Raw genomic sequence first — 25,692 nt, 5'->3', positions numbered from 1 at the left:
TGCTTGGACTGATGGCGAGGTGGAACCTGTAATAAAAGGCCTTGATACTATAAGATATAAGATAAGATTCATCTCTATCTTTCCCACACACTCTCTCACTCAAACAGATCATCTTTTAGGTCACCACTCAATTTTGAGTTTTAATTTTCAATTTTGAGAAATATGTGCACATCTTGCACACTATGCCATGAAACAGTACTACACTACACAACGCTTGTACATTCAAATAATGTTTTCCTTTTATAGTCTGTGGATTTAGCCAGGGATTGTTTTGAATTAACCACTGGTAGTAGTGGTGAAAGCTTCATTTTAAAAAGTCTTTGTTTCTGCCCGTCCAGATTGAAACTCAATCCCAGAGTTTGATGCAAGGTGTAAATGCAGCAAAAGTTATGCATTTTAAAAGGAAAACATATTATTGTAAACGTAGCCCGAGTCTGAAAAATAGCCCACTATGCAACATCAAGTTCATATTCTTAATTTGATCCCAATTTCCTCCACCGGTGGCAATGAACAATCCAAGATGAAAGAGTTTAAATTCCAATTAAGTGATTCAGGCAGTGGGGAGTTGATAGTGATATATTAATGACAGTGACATTTTAATAGCAGTGGGGAGTTGATTGTGATATTTTCACTTCCCGTATGTTTTTCCCATCAGCCTCATGCTTTGTGGTTAGCTTGGTTCTCCTACAGTACTTTGTTACCAGAGGCAAGAGCCCTTGACCTTCTGCCCCCAGCTTCTGCCAAGACGGCCATTTAAGCTGTGATTAAAAATTAATGCTTGAGTGAGAGCTAGGGAGGGAATTGGTGAGGGAGGCAAAGGGAGAGAGAGACAATTGTATGGAGAGATGAGAGGCCACATTTGGAGAGAGAAGCAAGCAAGCAGCAGCTGCTCCCTGATAGCAGGTTCGAAGGTCTCCTCAGTACTCGGCTGTATTCAACCGCTCGCCTTGTGCCCGCCATGAATATTGCATTAGACCACTACAGGGCCCCTTGTGTTTGCCCCAGAGAGAGCAGAGCAGCAGCCATGGTACTGGAGCGTACGAGTCAGGCCCTCTCTCCTCTCTCTCTCTCTCTCTCTCTCTCCCTCTCTCTCTCTCTCTCTCTCTCTCCCCCTCTCCCTCTCTCCCTCCCTCTCTCCCTCTCTCCCTCCCTCCCTCTCTCTCTCTCTCTTTCCCACCCTTGCTGAAGCGCCCGTCCACTCTCAGCAAGCCCAGCGTAGACACGGCTCAACCAGACCAGCCTTCACACCGCATAATCCCCACGGACTGAGAGGGACCCAACGGCAGTTATATTCAAATTCACCCGCCAAAAAAGATGAAGAAAAAAATGGACCCAAAGTAAAGACCAACTGTAGCATGTCTGTACCATGAGCTGAAACAAGCTTCCACCACTGAGCACAAGAAACATTGCTAATGACAAATTAATGCAAGGCCACACTTATGTTAAAGCCCTGTACTTTTTCATGATTTTCGTCTCAAGACTAATTGAAAATTAGCATAACTTTGAACAAGGTCAGTGCGAATGGAGGAACAGCCATTTTGAGAAGCCAGTCTATAGCTTACTATGAGCCACTTGTATTAGTCCAAAACCCTTGTCTTGCTCTGAAAGCTAAAAGCAAACACCTTGGGGCCAGTGGGGTCATGACCCTAAGTTCAGCCAATGAAGAGCTGACGCTTTGCCTTTGTGACCTTCCTTCCTTATCCCCCACCCACCCTCCATAGTCTTTCATTAGTGTTTCACTGAGCCCATTACCCAGCTGTAATGTGCACTTAACCGCCTAATCTCAGCGCCACGACATGCCACTCCCCCAGTGCGGACCGCACACCGCCTCTCATTTGAACAGGGGACATCCTCTGAGAACACCAATTTACTGGATAATATTCAGATGAGCAACGTGCCCTCTCCCCCGTCCTCCTGTTGCTGCGCTGCCCCCCTTCCTGGCTTTCCAGGTAATTTGTTAATTCTGCCCTGTTTCCTTGCCGCTGCGGGCGCGGCTGCTGCTCAAGGTGAGATTTGCAATGCTAATGAGGTAAAGCAGCAGGCAACGGTTTGTGGGGAGAGAGGCTGGCGGGAAAGATGGTGATATGGTAACATGGCCGCCTCAAGCAGAAGAACAACGCTCTAGAGGAAGAACATGAAGCATTGGACACACTGCTATTTAGTCCATGTATGCTTCCAGGTCTTATGTCCGATTAGGCCTGCCATATATGGAGCAAAAGTCTAGATAAAAAGAATACTTCCAAAACTGATACCCTTAAAATTACTTTTGGTACATAGTAGGTTCTTACATTACTATCAATATCTGTCTAGTTATTTGCTAGCAGCGATTGCGTATCTGTGGGAATGCCATGGAAACCATGGGGTCCAACTGAGTTTATTGCGGCTTGTATTTTATAATGCAGCGGGTGATCAGACCATAATGCTGTGGCCAAAGAGGGAGCTTAAGTCCTGTTTCTACTGGGAAAATAATATTGAGCAAAAGCAAAACTTCTCAATGCCAATGTTCTCTTTGGAATAAGGTGCTAATGTTTGTCCGTATGGCCCTACTCAGTTGTATAATGCATATGTGGGGCTTAATGAATGAAGGTCCGATGTGAGTAGGAATATTTCCATTTCTTAGATGTACTTTACTGTATAGGGGCCATTTCAGCCTATGTCCAAACTCTCAAACAAGTTTGTAATTCATCAGAGCTGTGCAATCAGGCATTCTGGTTCCTCGAAGAATCAGAACCACAAAACACACTTGAATTCAAGACTGAGTTCTACTTTCTCCTGCTTTAAATGTTTGGTTTGCTTGAGGAGATCTGCAGCGCAGCGCAACCGGCCGAGCATCTGAGAGTAATCCTCTCAACTTGACTAGTCAGAGTGGATGTGAAAGCCAGAGGCTTCTCCACTGGGTAAACAGAGAAAGAGGAATATGTCAATGTCATTGTGGCTCTATCGTAAGCCGCTGCACCTGCGGGCTGCTCTCGCTAAGCATTTCCTCCTCTTGAGCTCACCACCATTCTGCCCAATGAATCTCTGGCTGCTACAGTAGCTAAAGTGAGCATTTGGTAAATGGATCAATGAGGAATTCTAAGTCATCACTCTGCTCAGATGGTTCCCTGCTCTGCTGAATGACTCATAAGATCCATGACAAAGTGCTCAGCAGGTGGTGGAATTAGTCTGATTTAGCTCAAACCTTATTGGGAATGAAAGGAAGCCTTTTAGTATTGTGCCACCCATATGTAGTGGAGTATATGGATACATTGTAACCAACATTGGATTCCTACAATGTCCAGATAGCCTTTGAGGTTATGTCCTTAAATTAAATTAAATTAAATTAAATTGCAGGACCGGGGGGGTTGGGGGGTCTTTATTTCGCCACACAGCACACGCATATGAAATGTATGGGGGTCGGCGGTGAAAATTGTTCCCTGCATGTCTCCCATCCAAGCTGGGATCCTCCGGTCCACGTACTCAGTCTTCTGCATGCTTTTCATTTTGGGTTCTTTGGGAGTAAAGTCTTGCAAACACGGGGAGAACCTGCAAACTCCGCACAGGAAGGCCCGGAGGCCGCATTTGGGCGATTTTGGGGCTCAGTCTTAGGGCTTGGGCTTCAGTCTTGCCCAAGGACACTTTGGCACAATGCCAGGATCTGGGATCGAACTGGGGACCTTGCGATCCCCAGCCAGCCACTCTACAAGCTATGTGCTGCCCCACAATTTATTATTAGTGTAACAAATCATTTGAAAGTCTTTAAAGGATTTTGGGGGAGTTATGGATGCCATCGTCTAGAGACCATCCTTTCCTCTAGCATCGTGGCTAATTGTACACTCCCCTTTAAAGGACAGGTCAAGAGACACCAGCGACCACGCGGTGAGTTTCCTGTCTTTGAAAACAAGAGTTTATGGTATTTTTGAGGGATTTTGTCTAGATGCACCTATGGATCCATTGACTGTGTTAGTGGCAACAGGCTATACCTCAAGAGTACACCATTTTACGAAACTTTGATATCGGCCATTGTATATGATTGTAAATAACTGTATAACATGGCTCATAATGCGAAATTCCGAACCTGTCCTTTTAACTTCACAAGGAATGAAAAACAAAAGTTAAGACTGACATTCCATCAGTCTTCCATCATCCCACCTCTGAAATGATTGGGATTGTTGAAGGAATTTCCCTCACCTCCGTGATTGCAGGCCTACCGGCTGAGCCAGTTTGAAAGAGGCTGGTGAGCTGGTTATCGGCCTCTGTTCCAACACTTTTGGAATGTATTCCTCCTTCCTCTCTTCATGGACATCATCCCAGCTCTGACATTATTGGGCTGCTGAGCTGACATTATTACCTGCTGAGCCAATTGTCTTTTGAACGAGGCTGAATATTATGTATTATTATGTACCCAAGCTGAAAGAAGATACATATTTATAAAGTCACCCAAATAAATATAATAATAGTCAATATATTATTGAGGACTGAGGAGTGATGAATGTATTTGCAATTCATTTGAAAAGGGGCTGCATATTTGATATCCGCTGGCTGTTTGTAGTTGTTACGGTTCTCCGCTGTGCCGACACGATAAACAACACACAACCCTGTCATGTGACTCCTACACACAGGGTCGTGCTCTACTGTTCACAGTGAAGACACAGGGCCGTACTCTACTGTTCACAGTGAAGACACAGGGCCGTGCTCTACTCTACTGCTCACAGTGAAGACACAGGGCCGTGCTCTACTGCTCACAGTGAAGACACAGGGCCGTGCTCTACTGCTTACAGTGAAGACACAGGGCCGTGCTCTACTGCTCACAGTGAAGACACAGGGCCGTGCTCTACTGTTCACAGTGAAGACACAGGGCCGTGCTCTACTGCTCACAGTGAAGACACAGGGCCGTGCTCTACTGTTCACAGTGAAGACACAGGGCCGTGCTCTACTCTACTGCTCACAGTGAAGACACAGGGCCGTGCTCTACTCTACTGCTCACAGTGAAGACACAGGGCTGTGCTCTACTGCTCACAGTGAAGACACAGGGCCGTGCTCTACTGTTCACAGTGAAGACACAGGGCCGTGCTCTACTCTACTGCTCACAGTGAAGACACAGGGCCGTGCTCTACTCTACTGCTCACAGTGAAGACACAGGGCCATGCTCTACTCTACTGCTCACAGTGAAGACACAGGGCCGTGCTCTACTGCTCACAGTGAAGTAGATACAGTAGTTGTAAGATAAACGACAAGGCGTTCACAGTGCACAGGGAATATTTCCCTTTCACAGTCCAAGACATTACTGCCTTTGACCTGCTTTATCACAGTGAGCTTTGTTCCCACAGTATCAAGTGCAAGTGCTGTCAAGAAGGAGGTTGTGTTTATGGAGAGAACTGGGGGATAAAGAGGAGGAGAAGAGGGGTTGTGGTAAAAGCAAGGCTACTTTCAAAGATAAATTGAAACGGAAAGTAGATTCTGCCCTAGGGGCATTGGGTACTTCTCATGGCAAGACTTGATGAACTCCACTTTGAAGACTAGGGATTTGAATGAACCGAGATACAGCTCTGTAGCTGAACAGAGTGATTTACTGAACAGCCAAAACACAGGACATGGTACTGGGGGAAATCAAGCACACAGTCATATTGGCTCTCAGTTGAAAAGGTTTACGACGAGACTCTAAAAGGGTTTATTTTGTCAAATGGGTTTGGGGATTACATTAATCTCTCAGCCTATAATTTAAATAATAATTATAATAATTAATATTATTATTATTATTATTATTTTTTTTTTTAAATTATTATTATTATTATTTTTTACATTTTAATATTAATTACATTTTATTTAAAGACGCCTTTCAGGACACTCAAGGTCATCGTACAAAGCATGATAATATATACAGTAAAAAGTACAACAACAGTAAGGGCAAATACAAACAAAGTCAGTACAGGACAGAGGGAGACAGACGTATAGGAGGGGGATGTACAACAGACAACTGGAAAGAAACATAAGAGTGTGGTGCAATTACAATGAGTAGGCTAGTTTGAACAGGTGGGTTTTGAGGTGGGATTTGAGCGAGAGTGTCTGTTGAATCAAACGGAGGCATGTGTGGAGGGAGGGGGTTCCATAGCCTGGGGGCGGTGCAGCTGAAGGCCCCCATGGTACTGAGGCGTGAGGGGGGGTGGACAGGACACCAGCTGATGTAGCTAATGAATTCTCTCTTCCTTTCACATAAATCTCATTATCTACACCATTTTCATCTCTATGAATTTTAATGTCTGGATAGTTTTTGGAATTCATGGTTTGTGTTCATATTGAATGGTTTGGATACTGAAAGATTTAGTAAGGGTTTAGAGTTTAGGTTTAGAATCTGGTTAGGCAGTGATAGGTGATAGATTTGATTTAAATTGTCTCCTTATACATGTTTTAAAAAAGAAAGGTTTTTAAAAAAGAAAAAGTTTTCTCCTGCTTAAACTACAACCAGTCCAAAAACAGCTGAATAGACCAAAAAGCTGATTGTCCTAGGGTTAGATCCATTAAGCAGGCTTATAGGAATTAGCTCTCCAACATATTGTCCTAGGGCTCTACTGTGTGACCATGTCCTTGCGCTATGCGACTATAGAACTCTGTATAGAGCCCTGACTCCCCAAGTAAAAACAACAATCCTTCATCTTTTTTTTTCCTTTTTGTACAGTAGTTCTTAATGTTTGTTGGTTTTGAAATGAGTGTGCGTGATGTGGTTTCCTGCTCTGTTGCCCCTAACCCCATTTCTCAGTCTCACGTCACCCTGTTTACCTCTGTTCACACTCCGCCAGGGACCTCCTCAGTTTCTGGACCAGAGCAAACATAAGAGTCACTGCTCAGCTGAGCCTACTGGGACGCCACCGCCCTGCTTCAGCTTAGCGGTGGGGTGCAGTCAAACCAAATATTCTCCACAGGCAGAGCCTAAAGAGAACTGTCTTGTCCATGACTTTTTCCAATTGTTCATGGATCTTCATTTGTGGCTATTATAATTCTAAGGTGCAGTGATTACCTGCTTTAACTGTGTTGCAAATGTAAAGGTGTGTGCTTTGTGACAGGGATTGTTAGGACCCTTCCAACCCTCCCTAGTCCTTTCTAAACAGAAGCTGTGTTTGGAATCGCTCCCTCGTTCCCTCACTCCCTATTCCCTTTATAGAGTTCACCATGTAGTGAACTACCTAGGGAACGGAGAAACGAAGAAAATGTAGGGTACATGCACTGTTCCCTGGAAATCAAGGTGAATTGTGGGTAATAAATAGTGGACTATATAGGGAACGAAAATTCTGTGGAGAATTCGGACACTACAAACAAAATGGCTGACGCCCCATACTGTATAGTGCACTATATAGTGAATAGGGAGCGATTCCAAACACAGCTAGACACTCGTGTCCTTATCTGAAGGCCTCCCCTCCATCTACCCAGGTCGCCCGCCTCCTCTCTCCATCTGGGGGTAGTTATTGAGAATGTTGACTCCTCTGGCTGCTCATCAACCCTGCTCTGTCCATGAGCAGCTGGGTTGACCCACTTAACACACAGAGAAACAGTGAGCCCTGGATGAACACCTGTCTCTTGAACGAGCCACACTGCCACACAACAGGGAATTTAACCTGTCCCTCACAGCCTGTTGCCTGGAAAAAATATCACTGTTTAGATTAGAACTAATACTTCATTAACGCTGAGTGACAGAATATAATGGCTGTTTTACATGATAAGCCCTAGGCCTACAGTATATTTCTATTTATAGGAAAGCACTCGGTTTGTTCCCGCACATCCAAATAAACACTAGGTCTTTCTGATTGTGGAGTTAGATGATGGATGGGTTTGAAAACACCAGGGAAAAAAAAAAACTCTTAGAGTGAATACATTAACTGTAGTCTCGTTTAGAAAGCATACATAACATTTATGTAGCGTCTGTCAAAGAACTGTGGGACTCAGTTATAAGTTATTGGTTGTGTGCACTTGTTACGATATGGCAACAATCGTAACATGGGGGCAAGGAATTCATTGTCTCCATGCCCCGGGCTAAACTGCTCCCACAGGAGAATTTGGAAAAACAGCGATGCAGTTCTGGTATAAAGGGGAGTGAACGTTTTGGGGAATGTTTTTTGGTCATTGGAATTTGGCAGACAACAGCAATGAGGTGCCTTCAATCTTGGAGGAATGTTCCTTAATTTTTGGTTGTCTTGTGGGTGTCTTTGCTGGATAGAAGAGGGACATTGGGATGAACCAATGGACCCAAGTGTTGGATCAAGTGTTATTGTCATTCTGTAGGTGAATAGTGGCATCTGCAACTTCCGCAGTTCTAAAATCAGAAAGCTTATGGGGAAAAGTAATGTTTTTTTTTCTAAAGGCTAAACTATGGCTTACATTCATTGTACATTTGTGTATACAGGAAGAAATATAGATTTTGACACATTTCTTATATATTTGTATGCTTTAACTTATTTTTAATAGTAGCCTACATTTACGGCTAACTAGCGGCTATGTAGCCGCCGGTCACTTTTTGGTACGTCACTCGCAGGGCTTTCTAAATCAATTAAAAATCAAATCCTTTATTTAATCAGATGGGCATCATTGAGATTAAAAGTTCTTTTTCAAGAGCGATCTGGCCAAGAAGGCAGCAGAAACAAAGTTACAGCAATAAAAGAAACATCATAACAGACAATACAGAGAGACATACTTTCACAGCAAGAATCAGTTGTAGGGCAAGTTATCAAACACGGTTGCACTGACCAAAAGAACTGGTTTCATAGTCTTTTAAAATGGATTTAAATTCACCCAGTGTAATCAATCCTGGCAATTTCAGGTCCTTTTGCAACTCATTCCATGTTGATGGAGCAGCATATTTAAAAGCCTTATTTCCTAGTTCTCACTCTGGGAACAACCACCTGAAGAGCATCTTGGGAGCGAAGAGCATGCTGGTTTTGCCTAATACACAACAGAACTCCTAGATAAGGGGGTACCAGCCCAATCAGGGCTTCCAGAACACATTTTCCACTAAAAACTGTTTTCTGATCATCCATGAAGAAGGATGTCAGACCTGCAGTAGATATTGCCATGGGTGAAGTGGGTGGCTGGAGAGTCTTTAAAAATAAAAATAAAAATTAGATAGAATAAATAGATAGAAATAAATAGATTTTTTTTTTAGGGCTTTTCAGCTTTAATGGGACAGGACAGTTTGAGAGAGACAGGAAACGTGGGAGAGAGAGATAGGGGAGGACATGCGGCACAGGACCCAAGCCAGGAATCGAACCTGGGTCCGCCACGCAAAGGACAAGCCTTCATATGGGGTGCGCCTTACCCGGTGAGCTACCACAGAGATGGGTAAGTGTGCACCTCAGGTTTATAGTAGTTAAACCTGAAACCAGAATTCAAAAGATCCAGTGGTAATCGTAAGAGGAATTTGCAATGTGCATCTGGATAAATCCTGTGTTATCCACAGACCAATCATTTAAAATCACATTCAGTTTTTCAATAGAGGAAAAAATGTAGAATAGTTTGGACGACAGTGTGACATCAGACTTGAGAGGTCTATGGCTATACAGCGTTCTCCTGCTTTCCATAGAGGGCGCTGTAGGCCACTTTCATAATGCTGGTTTCCTATGGGAGAAAGAGTCCGGGGCCAACCACCTCGAAAGGTGAAATTTGAAGAAAGGCTTTGGGTGCTCATGGGGTGGAGGCTTGAGGTAGAAGTTCTCTACAGTTTGTCCCAGACTCATCACGGGACATATCGGTTTGGGTTTCGGAGACTAACCGACCATAGTGAATCACTAAATGTTTCCAGTGGATACAATTACTAATCTTTCTGTTAGCATACTCTGCCCAAATGACCGAATTTAACATTATACTGTATTTCCAAGAACTGTTTTAAGCCGATTATATTTTAGACATAGCTATGGCTATATAATATTAATGAATGTGTAATGAACTGTGAAATTGGACTGTGTAGTTATTCAAACAAGACAGTATTATCAATTGATAGTGTGTTGCCATCATGGACTCAATACTCTCCCTGCACTCGGATGATAGGAACACCCAACACCAATTATCTTTTGGAGTCCCTGCCTGCATGTGCTAGCCAAAACTGAAGAGCTGCCAGACTAGCTTTCAGAACCATTATTGCCTCGTCTTTCAGAGGTCACACAATGGCCAGCATAACTAATCTGTCTTTGGCTTGGTCGATCAATAATGACATGGCTCCCCATAAAAGCCGGTAGCCTCTCAGAAATTTTGGACCATTATATACACCCTGTCTAAATAAACCCTCATCCTTGGAGAAATCAATTTCAGCTGATGGCGTGCAGCTCAGTCTGCGAAGGGCTGTAGATGTGGAGAGGCAGAGGGTGCGCTAGATTGATTAAGTATCATCCCACTTTTTAGTAATGATGGATTCAGGAGTCAGACTAGCAGCCTTGGCCTCTTCCTTGTTTCTTTGATAGTGAGAGGCCTGGTGGATATCAGGCGTGGTCGTTCCTATTCTACAACATGTCCATATTTCCAACGCTCCCTCCCTGACCAGTTAACTCCCTTTTATCCTTTTATCTTTTTTTTTTTTCTTTTTTTTTTTTAAGATCTCTGTTTCCTTTCTTTCATCTCCCATGAAATATATTACGCCCACAATGATGATGTAAGTCTATCATACATTCAGCGCCTTGACATCCAAGTGAATGCATCTTGCAGACTTTAGGCTTTCCTGTTCCTGATGAAACTGTGTCAACAGATTTCGTGCCTCGGCGCCGGTCGCCGGCTTCGCTCGCTGCGCCTGCTGTGCCGTTAATGAGTGTGTGACAGGGAACAGTGCTATGTTAACACATGATGAATATTTGAGCGCTATAGCGTGTTGTGGCATATTTGCCATAATTATCACCCCCTCGCCGCCACCACTACAAGACTGGATTGAATTCTTAAGTGCTTTCATAAGACACATGACAGTGAACTGTAAATCCTCTTTCTTCCGTCTCTTCCTCTCCTAATGTGTTTGGTAGCTAAGCGTTGGTTCTGCTAGTGTGCCTGAAGAACAGAGGAACGCAGCAGAGAAGTGAGGTGATGGTGTGTTTTGAGAAGTGAGGCGATGGTGTGTTTTGAGAAGTGAGGCGATGGTGTGTTTTGAGAAGTGAGGTGATGGTGTGTTTTGAGAAGTGAGGCGATGGTGTGTTTTGAGAAGTGAGGTGATGGGGAGAAGTGAGGTGATGGTGTGTTTTGAGAAGTGAGGTGATTGTGTGTTTTGAGAAGTGAGGTGATGGTGTGTTTTGAGAAGTGAGGTGATGGTGTGTTTTGAGAAGTGAGGTGATGGTGTATTTGAGAAGTGAGGCGATGGTGGGTTTTGAGAAGTGAGGTGATGGTGTGTTTTGAGAAGTGAGGTGATGGTGTGTTTTGAGAAGTGAGGCGATGGTGTGTGTCTTGTGTTGAAATGGCAGTGGGCTGAGCAGCTCTGGGAGGTTGCGGGCTGGGATGAGGTGTGTGTGCGTGTTTGTTTGTGTATTTGTGTGAGTGTGGGTGTACGCACTCAGGCATTCTTCTCATGTACGAATGCACGACTGTGTATGCATGAGAGTAGTATGGCTCAATTTCCATTTTTATGAACAATCCAGTTACGTCTGTCAGGGCCTGATGGAAAGAGGTCCAGCAGATCAATGTCATGGTGTCTCTGGCATGCTAAGCAGCCTGGCCATAGTGTTAACTGCTTTCCATCAACTCAACATGCATGCACACGCCACACACACACACACACACACACACACACACACACACTGCAAACCCATGCTGTGCAGTGTGGACAACATTTGTCAGGAGCCTCAGAGTACAGAGTGTTATTTAAATCTTTCCTTCCAGGTAGCTCATCAATTTAAGCCTAGGGCTTACAGCTCTGATCACCGTTTTCTATCATTTCCGATTAAGCAGTTTCCCTTTCTCAGTCGCTTTCAATCTGATGTTCCAGGCTGCTCGTTCTGATCTCTGTGAATTGTGAAATCTTAATGATGGTGAATACTCATCACTCTCTACACTCCTTTCCGTCATTGCGTGCCTCCCCTGAGATAGCTCCGCCCCCAACGGGCCACCGAGCGTCCCGGCTCCGCCCTCCTCACCCGGGGCTCCTCCCTCCTCACCCTTCCTTGTGGCGAGACATTTGGCCCCTTCGGAGATACCATTTGTGCTGGTGCTGATATTGACGGGCTTAGACTCACGAGCCTCTCTCTCCCTCTGATGTCTCACTTCTGTCGGAGCAACCGAGCCACGCCCTGATCCGCTGATCCCAGAGAATCCTAATGCTCACAGTAGTCTTCCATTATCCTTGACGCGACCTGTGACCTTTTCCTTTGACCTCTGACCTGTCTGCACCTCCTACTCCCTACAGGTTTCCCTCTCTCCACTCACATTACTGTACAATTCTTTTACGCAGTTTGTGGCTTGTGAGGTAAAATCTAGGGATGCACCGATTGCAAAATTCTGGGCCGATGCCGATGTTTAGAATAACAATCCGGCCGATGGCCGATGTTTATTTTCTTTAATTTGTATTCCCCCTTTTGTGCCAGGGAAACAAAGAAATGAAGTGTTTTGTTGCAAAACGCAGATTTTTATTTCACTTTAATTTGAAAGCAAACTACACGTGCGTTTGTGGCGTTACGTCACAGATCTTCTCAGAATCTGCAGCTGGGTAGGCTACGTTTTGCCACAAAAAAAGACGTAATTGTTGCGACATAACATCGGCCACTACCATCGGTGAATGTCATTTTATTTGCCAATGGGCCGCTGGCAGTCAACAAGGCCAACATCGGCCGATGCCGATGTTCGGCCGATGCATCCCTAGTAAAATCTAAATGTACTATTAAACTGATTCTTTTAATTTTGGAAGCACACGGTAACGTTCAGGCAGACCTTTTTGGTCACGTTCCTCTTTTTTTATGGTCCTTACGTTTTTAAAAGTGTTTCCGTCAGCGCTGCCAGTGCTCTCTCAGGCTGCCATCAACCTCATATCCACACTCAAGGATATGCATTTCTTATATGTACAAGATACAGTGGAATTCCATACATATGCACACGTGCACACACACACACGAACACACACACACACACACACACACGTTCAGTCAGTCCCCCTATGCCTTTAACACCGATCAGACGACTGGATGGAGATTGACAGCAGCTCTCCCTCATGGAGACAGAAACATGCTGAGACACAGCCGTTAGAGACTGGAACCTAACCTTGAGCTCACATAACCTTGGGCTAAATAGACTACTTAGCCTGATCCAATGTAACTTTAGATTTGGCTGTGAGTTATTCAGAAGTACCGTTGGTGGACCCTTCAAAACTCAAATCTAATGTATCTTAAAAGAATCACAATATAGATTATAAGATATTATATACATTCATTGCCTCTCAGCTTGGCCCTGTGGATTTTATTTTTTGGCAGTGCTGCACTCAAAGTACCACAGGGGTTTTCCTTACTGTAAAAGACTTGTCAGAAATGATGATGGCTGTTAGACCATGTCAGATGAATAGCCATGGTCTCACATTTCAGAGGATGTTGACGAGCCTCTGTGAAAATTAATGGCGCGTTCCAGGCAACCTGTAACTCGTGTTTTTCCGACCTTCTACACGTGAAAATGCACTGGAATGGTAGTCAAACCCGTAACTTCCCACCCGTGAACTCGTACCAGATCGATGTACTCCCAGTTGCGCTCTCTGACGTCACACAGCCCTCTAAGCAAGATGGCAGCCCCCATGGGTATGGCGACAAAGATAACTTTAGGGCAACGTAAAGTAAATTTGTACGTTGTAATCAAAATAATACAAACGATTATGCACTACAATCTGCTATGTGTATGTAATGATGCCCAAATATGTTGACAAGAGATAGCTAGTGCTAGCTAGCTAACATTAAGGTAAACCTGAACGTGACCATGCAAACGGTGAAAAGTCAATGTCAATAAATAAAATGTAACGTACGATTTCTTAGCATAGCGAAATTAGGCATACAATGTTTAGCTTGCCAGCTCTGACAATGTGCCACATCTCAAGCTTTTACCATATCGGCTTGTTTACATTTATCCAGAATGCCACACATTCAGACAGTTTGCCTGGAACGCTATGAAGTTGTGAGTCGTGACTTGAAGTCGTAACTTACAGGCTCAAAATCCTATCTAAAACGCGGCATAAGTCTCAGAAGTGCTCTTCGCCAGCTACTCCACTTCCACTGTCAGAAAGTAGAGATGTATCCTCCGGTCTAAAACTGTGCAAATATTTTACCACACGCACACATACACACACCACTGGCTGACAGACAGACACATATTAGAGATAAAGTGTGCGTGTGTTTCGATGGCTACCTTCCCCCAGAGAGCAGGCTTGCTCTTGAGCCGCCCGCTGAACAAACGCTACTACCGCATAGGGCCTCATGGGAACAATGCCATGCACTAAGCTTCCAATCTCCTGACCTTAAGCCTGTCTGTCTTTGTGTCTGTGTGTGAGTGTTTGGGTGTGCACAAACATCTATTTTGATACAGGTATGAATGTGTGAAATGTGTATACACCTGTGTGTATGTCCAATGTGTGTGTGTGTGTGTGTGTGAGGAGAGGGTGTGTGTGAGCGCAGGGATGTCAGCAGAGGTTTCAGATATTCAGCTGGCTGTCAGCGCTGACACATTTCTCCCTCTGCTCCGCTGCACACATATGCAAATGCAGCGTCTCCACAGAATGCCAAGCACTAGATCAGCTGCAAGTTATTCCCCCCACTTTGCTCTCTCTCTCTCTGTGTCTCTCTCTCTCTCTGTCTGTCTCTCTCACTCTTTCTCTCTGTCTCTCTCCTCTCTCTCTGTCTCTCTCTCTGTCTCTCCTCTCTGTCTCTCTCTCTCTCTCTCTCTCTGTCTCTCTCTCTTTTTCTCTCTCTCTGTCTCTCTCCTCTCTCTCTCTCTCTCTCTCCCTTGCTCTGATTGTTTCTATATCACCACTCTCTCTCTCTTTCCTGGTCTCCCTATTGAGTCTCTGCTTGCTCTGTTTGTGTTATATGATGAGGGAATGGGGGGAGGGGGGGCACATATGAGACTATAGTATAAAGCCCAGGCTACAGAGTAGGTCCACACATTCAGCCTCGCATTTACAAGGGTGTGTGTGTGTGTGTGTGTGTGTGTGTGTGTGTGTGTACAGCATGTGTGTATGTACAGTATGCACACGTTGGGTCTGTTTTCAGTGGTACTGTAATGTTTGGGCTGTGTGTTGTACACAGCTGTGTGTTGTACACAATGTACTTCTCCCTCCTCTCTCTAATTAACCATGATGCAACAGTGATAGCCTTTACTGCCAGTGATGAAATACAATTAATCAGTCACCAAGCCCCTCAAAAAGGCTATCTCGCCAACACACGCTGTCATCAGTAATCTAGTCTCCACCTAATCTAAATGCCAATGTCTATCCCCTGTGATCCATTTGAAGCCCCTGGTACATTTACATTGTAATTAGATGTGGGTAGCCTTTCTGAAGCCTTTAATAATAACTGGAGATATTCACTTTATGATGTTTTGTCCCTTTGACATTATGGCTGGGGAGGAATGAAGGAGCTGTTTAAAAACCTCAGCACAGAGGCTCGTACTGCTGCCTGACCACTGGGTTCCTCCAATGTGACCTGAGGGTTTGATATGGATGCTGCTCTGAATCCTTAGAGATACACATTATGCTGTAGAGGCTTTATTCATGACCATTATTATCATAATGAAGTAAAAATGTATTTTAGATGGATATACCCATGGATAGATAGGCGCACAGGTATGTCTTATATTATGTTGTCGTTATGAATGGACATGTTATCAAGCCCACTGTCACTGTTGTTTTGTAATATGCGTTGCTATTGTTATGACACTACCATGTAGACATGAGAGACAGCTTGTAATATTACTCTGTTTTAGGATTATGATTTCTGTCAACCTGCAGTTTTTTAATAAGCTGTTAAAGCTGCTTGCTAGTATAAGAAAAAAAAAAGTAACTTTGTCTACTTCTAGGATTTAAGCAACAACAATTAAGGAGATAGATGTATATGATTGAATTAAAGTTAATTTGAAAGTAGAAAGGGTGCTCAGAGAGTCATGAATGCATTCTGTCAGTGTAACCGAGTTGAATTGGTTAAACTCACTCACTCAGTATAAATATCACCCACCTGCACCATCGCAGAGCGAGCTACAATAGAACCTGAATAAAAGCTACTAGAGTGAACCTACAGTATACAGGCTTCTCTGACAAGCTGACTGGTTGACGTTTCTCAGTTTGGATTAAAGTCTGAATTGCAGTCTGCTTTTGTGGACTAGCTACAGCAGAGACAGTAGCCTACATAAAACTGGTTATTGGAGAGGATTTTACAACTGATCGCACCTTAATTTCCCAAATCCATTCAGTAGGCACACCTCCCAAAATCAGTTGAGCTGTTGTTGGGCTTGAACTTTGAACCTGCTGGCTTGAAGGCATGCACCCGACCGAAGGAGCTATAGTTTCTGTTGCTCTCAGCTCTGATCTCTTCTCGCCCAATAGTAATGTTGATACATCTCACGTAGATACATTCATATTATTTGTCAACATACTGTACTGTGAGCTGTAACATATAGTACTGTGCACTCTATCTTTGAGCAGAGATGGTTGGAGGGAAGTATTAGAACTCCTATGAACTCGCAATGAAAAATATGAAATTACAAGAATAATTCTGGGAAAAAGTATTTGCTGTGCAACATATCAACTTATCAGTTGTCAAGAAGAAATTCTTCCCTGCCCAGGCAACATTTTAGCCATTTTGGAAACGCTTAGCTCAAAGTTTTGTTTTGCAAGCAAGGGGAATTTTTCACTCCAAAAATTGAATGGAGGCCAATGGGCGACTCTCTAGCGCCTCCCTCTGGTCGCAGCCAGCAGGGGCCAGTTCGGCGCACTCTCCCCATGCACACCCTGGTCCAAACCCTGTGTTTCTAGTGCCCCCACGTGGGGAGCTGGCTTCTTTCATAGTTTTGTTTTAATTTATGGATCCGCCTCATCATTCGGATCCACTCCAAAATTGTGTGGGTTCTTCCATGGTCCATGCTACACCCCTCCACCAAGTTTCATGAAAATTGGTCTGGTAGTTTTTGTGTTTTCCTGCTTACTTACAAGCTAACTAACTAGCTAACAGAACCACCCACACACACGACAGAAAACATTACTCTCTGCCCTGCAGTCGCTGGGGAGGAGGTCATGAATAAAACATCCTCTGGATGTGTATCCCATCACTGCATTGCCATGGGCATTCATACAAGGATGACAATGATTCTGATATGATCACATGGACTACATCATTGCATTATGGTCCACCGGAAGCTCATTGACTTCGCTCTGCTAGGGGGCGCTGCTCAAATTCAAATAGGCTAGATTATTATCTGTCACACACTGTTCACAACCACGATGGCTGTCAATCATTGAGTATATACAATATTATCCTTATATCAACTATATATAATTGTTGTATACATTATACATCAGCATACATAGGGCATATGATCACGTAACAAACAAAAGTAATCATTATTGTTTTCATCGTTATTATCATGAGATTGAACCATTTCTCCACCACTATGCGTTTGAGCTCAGTTGAATACAGGAATCAATTTATCATTGACAGATGCTATCATCTTATCACAGAGCACTGTAATAGCGCCACAGCAAGCTCGCTGCACACACAGCTCTGCAGAAGTCAGTCTCTCGCCCTTACAGCCCAAGATGATTGATAACCAGTGAGATGCAAGCCCCTCCCACGAATTACTCATGATCGCAGTAGGAATCTGCTCTTCCTGGTGGGGCACATTAGCACAGGCGACCCTTGTTACTGAGATATTTTTCACTTGTGTTGGGAGTTCCCCTGTTGCTATTGACTGGTGATTATTGTCCCCCGCCGATAAAATCAAGGGGGCTGAAAATGATTTGACCCCTGTGCATTAGTGCGGAGGGGAAGAAAATTAATTTGACTCCTGTATGTTAGTGCACGTGTTTGTTCGTGTGTTCAAGCATCCCCTCACACATTTACCAAATCCCACCACCGGGGGGCCCTCGCCACAATTCATTTTTCCCAATTATAAAGAACATTTTGCTTTGTATAAAGAACTGAGCCTGGGGTCTCAGTAAAAGTAGTCTCTTATACTTAGGACCCAGTCCTACTTTCTAAATACACAGAGTTCAGAGATTGAGGTGTTTAGCATCTCTTTTGGTGCTTGTTTTTAACATTCATAGTGCACAGTGTTACTAGTTGCCTGGATTTGTATGTGCCAGTAGATGGAGGCATTTGTACAGGCAAGTCCATATTTTTCGTTCAGTCCAAAGGGATCAAAGGTGTTAAGTAGTGTGATCCATCTCTCCCTCTCTCTGGCGTTGGAGACCAGTTTTTGTTTGTCTCTAAACATACTACAGTAGCTAGCCCTCGCGAGTAGTAATCTTACCTGCTGGATCTCAACAGTGTTTCGGGAAGTACCGCTCCCAGCCTCAAGAGGGAGCAGTATGTCAGTGCCAATGTCATTTTATTTATATAGCACCATTCATTCAAATCAATGTAGCAGAGTGCTTTCCATAAAAAGAGATGGATAAAAACATAAATCATATAAACACAGTGAGAACAGATTTAAAAGAAACAATCAAAGTAAAAGTCTCACTGGATTTCCCCCATGAAATACCACAATGATGAAATGCTGCGGCAGGGATAAGTGGTCGAGGCTCTGTTAAGGAAAAACCTTACTTGGTTTATTTTAGATTTCAAATAACACGCTGAGTGGTCAGTCAAGCTGGTTTTAAACAAAGGCAATAGTTTTATTCTGTTACGATTCTGCAGAGTCGGACTCTAGCACAGGAAGTGAATCCAGGCAGAGTGAGTCAGATGTGGACGAGGTCGATAGGTTATACAGTGAAAAAGGAAGTGACATAGTTTCAGGATGAAGAGGACAGGGAAGTGATGTCACACAGGAAGAATTTGTAGTTTTAACAGGCTGATCTATGAGAACGAACTACAAAGTTAGAACAACAGTCAAGTAGGAAAACAGAACACTTTGGTGAGACTTGAATTTCATTCACAGCTCCCCACTGTATTTGTTTTGAACATTTCATTCAACAGCATACATCATGGGTGGGGGACGACAGGTTCACTGTGCACTTGTTGAGTTATGAGTAGAGGATGATGCAGTAGTCAGGGATACTATTCCTGGGCAACAACGAGGACCCCTAGAAGGGTCCCCCAGGTGTTAGACTGAGGAAGAAGGGTAGAACAATGATGTGCTCATGGATGAAATATACACCTGCAAGGAAACCACATATCCATTCAATTGGTCAAACTATTTAGGGATACTTCCAGGGAAATTATGACATCTGACAGCCTTTGGACAACCTGATCTTGTTGTTGCTGGTGTTTACAGCAAAATAGGTCTTAAAGCAATACATTGCGATATTTGGACCTTTACAAACATGTCTGGTGCTAATTCTCCAATTAGATTTACTAAAAGTAAGCTGAATCGTCCAAACAGTCTACTCAGAAAGATAATACATTGACATTTATTACCTTTTAAAACTTGCGCCCCCGGGACGCAGCATTCAGTCGAAATGCGCATGCGCAACGTTGTGCTTAAACAACACAGTAGTAGCTAACTATTCCGGCATCTATGGATATCATGCGTTTTTTAGCTCAATGATATCATGGCGGAGGTGAGAAAACCGAAGGGAAACATCACGTAGGAAGCCAGAAAAAGAAAAAGACAATCTGATAACGTTACGACAGTACGACAGTGCACTTACTCGCAGAGCCTGTGGGGGCACAATTCAGAGAAAACCGGAGAAAACGCTATGCATTGCTTTAATTTACCCCAAACAATTCTGGATGTGACAAAATCAGTGTGTGACCACGTAGCTGTTGCTAATCCCTACTAACAGCAAGCCTACACAAATCTCAGAAATTGCACCATCTCTGCTAAATTCACCAGCCAGAGCGCAGGAATGGAACATAATACCCACCCCCCCCCTCCTCCACACTACTGAGAGATTTGTAGACATCCTCTTTGCAGCAGTGGAGAGCTTGGGGGGGATGTTTGGCATGTAGGATTGCTTCACTTTCTGTGAGCTCTGGCTTAAGGCTAGATTAAAGTGGCAAGATAGATGTGGTGGTTTCAATCAGGTGATAAAATTGAGTATCTAGCTTCTTGATTTCTATTCTGCAGTATGTACGCATTATTCATTGCAGACAAAAACTGCAATATCAAGTGAAGCTTAGGCTTTTAGTGATTATTATCAAGACCAATGTAATTCAGTACATCGAATGGTGATCAATGGCCATTCAAACACCATCTAGTAGATACGGTAATAGTCCTCTGCATTAGCTCTCCTGGGTTTTGAATGAATAATGTGAATGGACTATCCCATCACTTCTAATCAAAACAGTGTGTGTGTGCGCATACAGTCTGAATCGTGCGTTGCAAGGTGATGTCTCTAGCTATATGTCTGTATAGCACAGATGCTCTTGGGAGAATGTATTTTATTGTCTTGATGATGGAGAGCTAGCCCTCTGTGAGCACTCTGCACGTATTATACAGCCCCTCCCCTGTTGAACTGGGAGGGCAATAAATTTCTCTACAGCAGGCCCCAAACAGAGTAGCAATCAATGGGAAATTATCTCAAGCGATCGATGAGCCAGGTTTTCTATCTCTCCCTCTCCTCCCATAGCTCTTTCACTGTATCTTTCTCCCTCTCTCTCTTTCTCAACCTCTCTTTGCCCTCCATGCTCTCCATACCCCTCCCTCCTCCCATGTAGACCTGCTTGGCTCTAGCGCTGCTGTGTTTTGCACACGCTGTCATACAAGTTAGTGTTGTCTGGTATTTCCAAGCCTTCAAGTACACATACTTTATTACAACGCACCTTCGTGACCCAATATTTTACACATGTTTTGGAAAAAAAACTGTATTAACCGGTATTTTATTTAAGCAATTGACCACGAGAGGCAGTGGGTTACACTGGATTTTACCACAGCTATGGGGCGTTGTTAAAACCTCCGTAGCTGTGGTAAAATCCTGTGTAACCCACTGCCTCAAGTGGTCAATTGCTTTTCTACAACGGTTACTACATTTATATATTCACAAAAAACACACAGTAGTAACATTCAATCATTTATTTACCGATCATTCTTATCATTTTAGTATTTACAAAATCTTCCGCGATGGGCTATAGTTCTTAATTAAATGGTTGTCAGGCAACATAGGCTATCTCGCCTATTTTTGGCCTTGTTCGCATAAGCCATAAGGCATAATTCGGGTGGTTCACGTTTATTTGAATATTTCCAGCTATGGTGCAGTTATTAAAACAGTTCTCCAGAACACTCGTTTTTGCTGGTAAGAGTATTTTACCATGGCTGCTAGCCAATCAGAATCAAGTATCCAAACTCTCCGTTGTAGAATCTGTTTGGATATTTGCTTCTGATTGGCTAGCAGCCGTTGTAAAATACTCTGTAACTCAGTGCTGCAACTACTACTATGCTTTGCGTAGCAACCACTCGAAGCAACCTCGCCTTTTTTGTATCCAATTACAAAAACACTTCCACACCCCTACCAGCAAAAACAAGTGTTCTGGAGAACTGTTTTAATAACTGCACCATAGCTGGAAATGTTCAAAGAAACGTGAACCACCCGAATTATGCCTATAGAGGCTTATGTGAGCAAGGCCAACCCAAATAGGCAAGATAGCCTATGTTGCCTGGCAACCATTTAATTCAGAACTATAGCCTATCGTGGAAGATTATGTAAATACTAAAATGATAAGAATGATCAGTAAATAAATGATTGAATGTTACTACTGTTTTTGTGAATATATATATATATGTAGTAACCGTTGTAGAAAAGCAATTGACCACTCGAGGCAGTGGGTTACACAGGATTTTTACAACAACGCCCCGTAGCTGTTGTAAAATCCTGTGTAAGCCACTGCCTCTCGTGGTCAATTGCTTAAGTAACCAGTTCAGGAACGTTATGTTGGGGCGGAATGCAAGAACAGAAACGTTAAAATACTGGTTTTGCTCGGAACAAACCGATTTAAAATATAATTTTGTTTCGAAGCCCTGGATTGAACACAGATGGGACTAATTGAGATGTAAGCAGACAAAAGACTGGTCAGATGAGATGCAAACAAGATGAAGAAACAGTAACAGTACCTGCTACAGATTAGGAACAGGCTGGCCTGATCTAGCTTGAAGCAGCACTGCGCAACTGCTAGAGGGTGACAAACTTAACTAATTTTAAAAATACAACAAAGAAATTACACTGGGATACTCCCCTAAGGACAAAATGTGCATAAAGGCTAATAGCTGAGCTAAATTAAACTATGGGGAGATGTGCATGAGGTAGAAGAGGAGAAAGATGAGACAAATGGCAAATACATGAGTCTGTCAGCAGAACTGCCCGGACCATAATATAAAAGTTTAAAATATCTTTAACATCATGTCACACAGCATAAAGTGTATGCATTCACATTTTTATTCTGCATCACCCTGAGCATGAACTCACGATACACCAAGGGCAAGTCATGATCTTTCTTGAGCAACCTGCCAAGTGAGAAGCCATAGATGGTTTTACACTATGACAAGCAATCAAGGGTTGCATGTAAATGTCACAGGTGCATGTGTAACATGGAGGTTTCAGCAGTTTCCACAAAATGTTTGAAAATGTAGCCATGAACAAATGCAGTAGTGCAAACAAACTTTTGATTTGATACTACTTGATGTGTTCAATTAATCTGTTTTAACCAGGAGGTCATGTAATGTGAGAAATCTAGTTTTAGCCAGAATGCAACAAGTATTGTGGTCTCCAAAACAAAGTCATGTCTTATTCAACAAGACAATATTTGAACATTTGTATACATACACATAAGTGAGGTTAAGTACTGTTCCAATATTCAGGTTAAAATCACCAGTTTTGACGTTCCCTATAGATATTCTACAGTAGGGCTGGGTATTGGCAAGGACCTCACAATACGATACATATCACGATACATGGATCACGATACGATATGTATCGCAATACATTGTGATACGATACAGTACATATTGCAATACATTGGAATACTCTATATAATTTACTGAAAATCTTACAATTCAACTGAAAGTACAACATCTCTTGCTCCCTGGAGGTGATCCTGAGGGCAGGATCCAGGAAAACAGGAATAATGTATTTAAGACTGAATTCTATCCTAATTTTCTATATCTACTCCCTGACTTGTTCTGTGTCTTTTCCTTGTTAAAAAAAAAAAAAAAACGATATATATTTATTTTTTACTGTATCGATACTGTGCCGTGGAAAATCGGTACAGTATCGCAGAAAAGAATATAGTGATGTATTGCTGTATTCATTTTATTGCACAGCCCTATTCTACCGTGTCACGAGGTTATAACCTCTGCAGCAAGACAATCCAGAATCCAGGCACTCTCTTTGCTTTGGAAATATTGCTCAAGGCATAACAGACACATACTCAAATGCACTGGCAGTATTTATGACAAGTTTGGAAAGGGTGAGCAAACAGTAATTCTCCTTAACAGCTTGTTTACACTGCCAATACCCTGGCAGAGTTCATCCTTAATGTGATGAGACGGATAGAAAACTGACGTGACAACCTCCAACGCTGCCTGTTACACTGACTTCATGTTTTTCCTACGTAGGCCCAGTGGAAAATAGCTCATGTCAGTGCTAACGTTTTGAAGAGCAAGTAGGGTCTTGGGGCTCTGAAGTCTTGAATTGGTGTTTAGCTGTTAACTGCTGGTTCCATGCAGATTATCTAACCTAGTACAGTATTGGCTTTGCTGGGCAGAGCGTGCTTGAGGGGCCAGGGTGTGATGTGAATGAGATCTGTTGGGAAAATAGCAAAGCTATTTGAATCAGCGAAAAGGGAACAATATAAACCCTAGGGTATTTGTGAGCAAAGCAAAGGTGTTTGCATAATGAACAACAGGATGGGGATTTGTTTCGAGGCTAGCTTCTAGCCTAAAATGATACATGTGAATTAGCAAGCACTGAGGGATAGGCATGCTAATTGCAATGCTAAAAACATGAAAATGTAAATTCGGTCATTGAACTTGATTACAAGTCTCCGGAGGGTGGTGTGAAGTGGAGGACAGTGTATAGCCCGCTCATGGTAACTAAATTGCACTGTGCTACTAGTGGAGTAGTGAATAGCCATGGTGCCTTGGAGCTCAAGCAGTCACTGCTCGCTGCCATGGTGGATTAGCTAGTATTTGGAGCATCCGCCATTAGCAAGAGTTTTAGGGTTTGCCCATGGACGTGTACATATAGTTCTTTGGCTCATAAACGGATGGACATTGTGATGGTATGGGATGGTTTAGTTAAATGACAAGTAGAATGATAGAGGCTAACAAAGCTTTATTCATTTCCTAATTTTTATCCCTGGTGACCACTTTTAAACTCATTCTGGAATAACTGCTTTACAGTTTTATGACAAACTGTGAATTTCTTATTTTGCAAAATTATTATTTAAATTGACAAACATCATATGCTCATGGCAAAATTCAAACGGGATCAAGAAATTATTTGTTTCTCGCCTTTCACTACCGTACATATTTTTTCTGAAATAAGGTCCCATGGGGTAGCTTCCTGCTTCCGCGTAGGCACTCTACTGATCCCTAAGGGGAAATTGCATCATCACTCAGCAGGATACAAAGGAGAACAAAGAAGCACAATCAAGAATAAATATAAGCTAAAGTAGATTCCAAGAAATCCAAGGTTACGAGAAATCCAAAATGTCCAGGAGATAAGAAATCCAAAATATTAAAACGTTGTAGCGAAGAGGCCAATTTGTGACCAGACTAAAAGACATGGTTTAATGTCTGTACAGCTAAATATGTGGGGCTAATCTCTGCTGGCCTTTCCCTCAGCAGTCTCCTCTCACTGTCTCGCCTATCTGCAGAGGCCCTCTAATCAGCAGGCCTTCAGCTCTCAGAAAGGTCACTCTGTCCCTTTGATGGTGTTTTGATTCATCCCTTCCTCCCCTCTTTCTCCACCCCCACCCCCCTCTCTCTCTATCTCTCTCTTTCACACACAGGGAAGCTGGAGAGCCAGTATCACCAGGGTGCTAAGAAGGGTCTGGTTCCAGCAGCAGCTGTGTGACTCTGGAAGACAGAGGAGGAGAAGAGATGGAGATTGCGTAGATGGTCAGCTAAAGAAGAAACAGAGGCAACATACTTCAGATCTTTTGTCTGACCCCTTTGTTTCAACGGGATAACCACATGGACATACAGTAGCATAAGACTATGTCTAAGTCGAGGGTTTTACAGTTTGACCATGACTGTGCAGATATGTACCATAATACCATATGTCATAACCTGGATATCTTAATTATGTATCTATTTTCTTGAACAGTTGCATTGCATTCTGCAATAAAATAATGTTGAAGCTGCTTTGATCTTTGTATTGCCATTTTATGTTATTTTATTATATTTTATGATTCACAATAATCAAAATGAGTCTTTTGTCAATTATTAGGACATATTTATGATAATTTTTATTTAAGCAGGAAGGGGGGTCTCATTGAGATTAAAAATCTCTTTTATAAGAGGGTCCTGGCCAAGATAGGCAGCAGCACAGTGACATGGTTTCATAACATAAAAACAACAATTTACAAAATTAGAGGGACAGTACATAAATTCATCATCATTCAAAACATCTGCAGACAGATGTGG

At 43.0% G+C, this 25,692-nt stretch overlaps 1 protein-coding gene across 1 annotated transcript in view; it reads left to right on the top strand.

Annotated features, from left to right (window-relative positions):
• trip4 (thyroid hormone receptor interactor 4) overlaps positions 1 to 25,329 on the top strand; it is a 68,241-nt gene extending 42,912 nt beyond the window's left edge. The window contains exon 13 of the mRNA XM_084436944.1: positions 25,056 to 25,329. Within this exon, the coding sequence (XP_084293070.1) occupies positions 25,056 to 25,120 (65 nt within the window). The 3' untranslated portion in view covers positions 25,121 to 25,329. The remainder of the gene's footprint in view (positions 1 to 25,055) is intronic.
• The last annotated feature ends 363 nt before the right edge of the window (positions 25,330 to 25,692 follow it).

Source organism: Borostomias antarcticus (genome assembly GCF_949987555.1).
Source record: "Borostomias antarcticus genome assembly, chromosome: 4".
Classification (NCBI taxonomy): domain Eukaryota; kingdom Metazoa; phylum Chordata; class Actinopteri; order Stomiiformes; family Stomiidae; genus Borostomias; species Borostomias antarcticus.
This window is presented reverse-complemented; position numbering and strand designations above follow the sequence as displayed.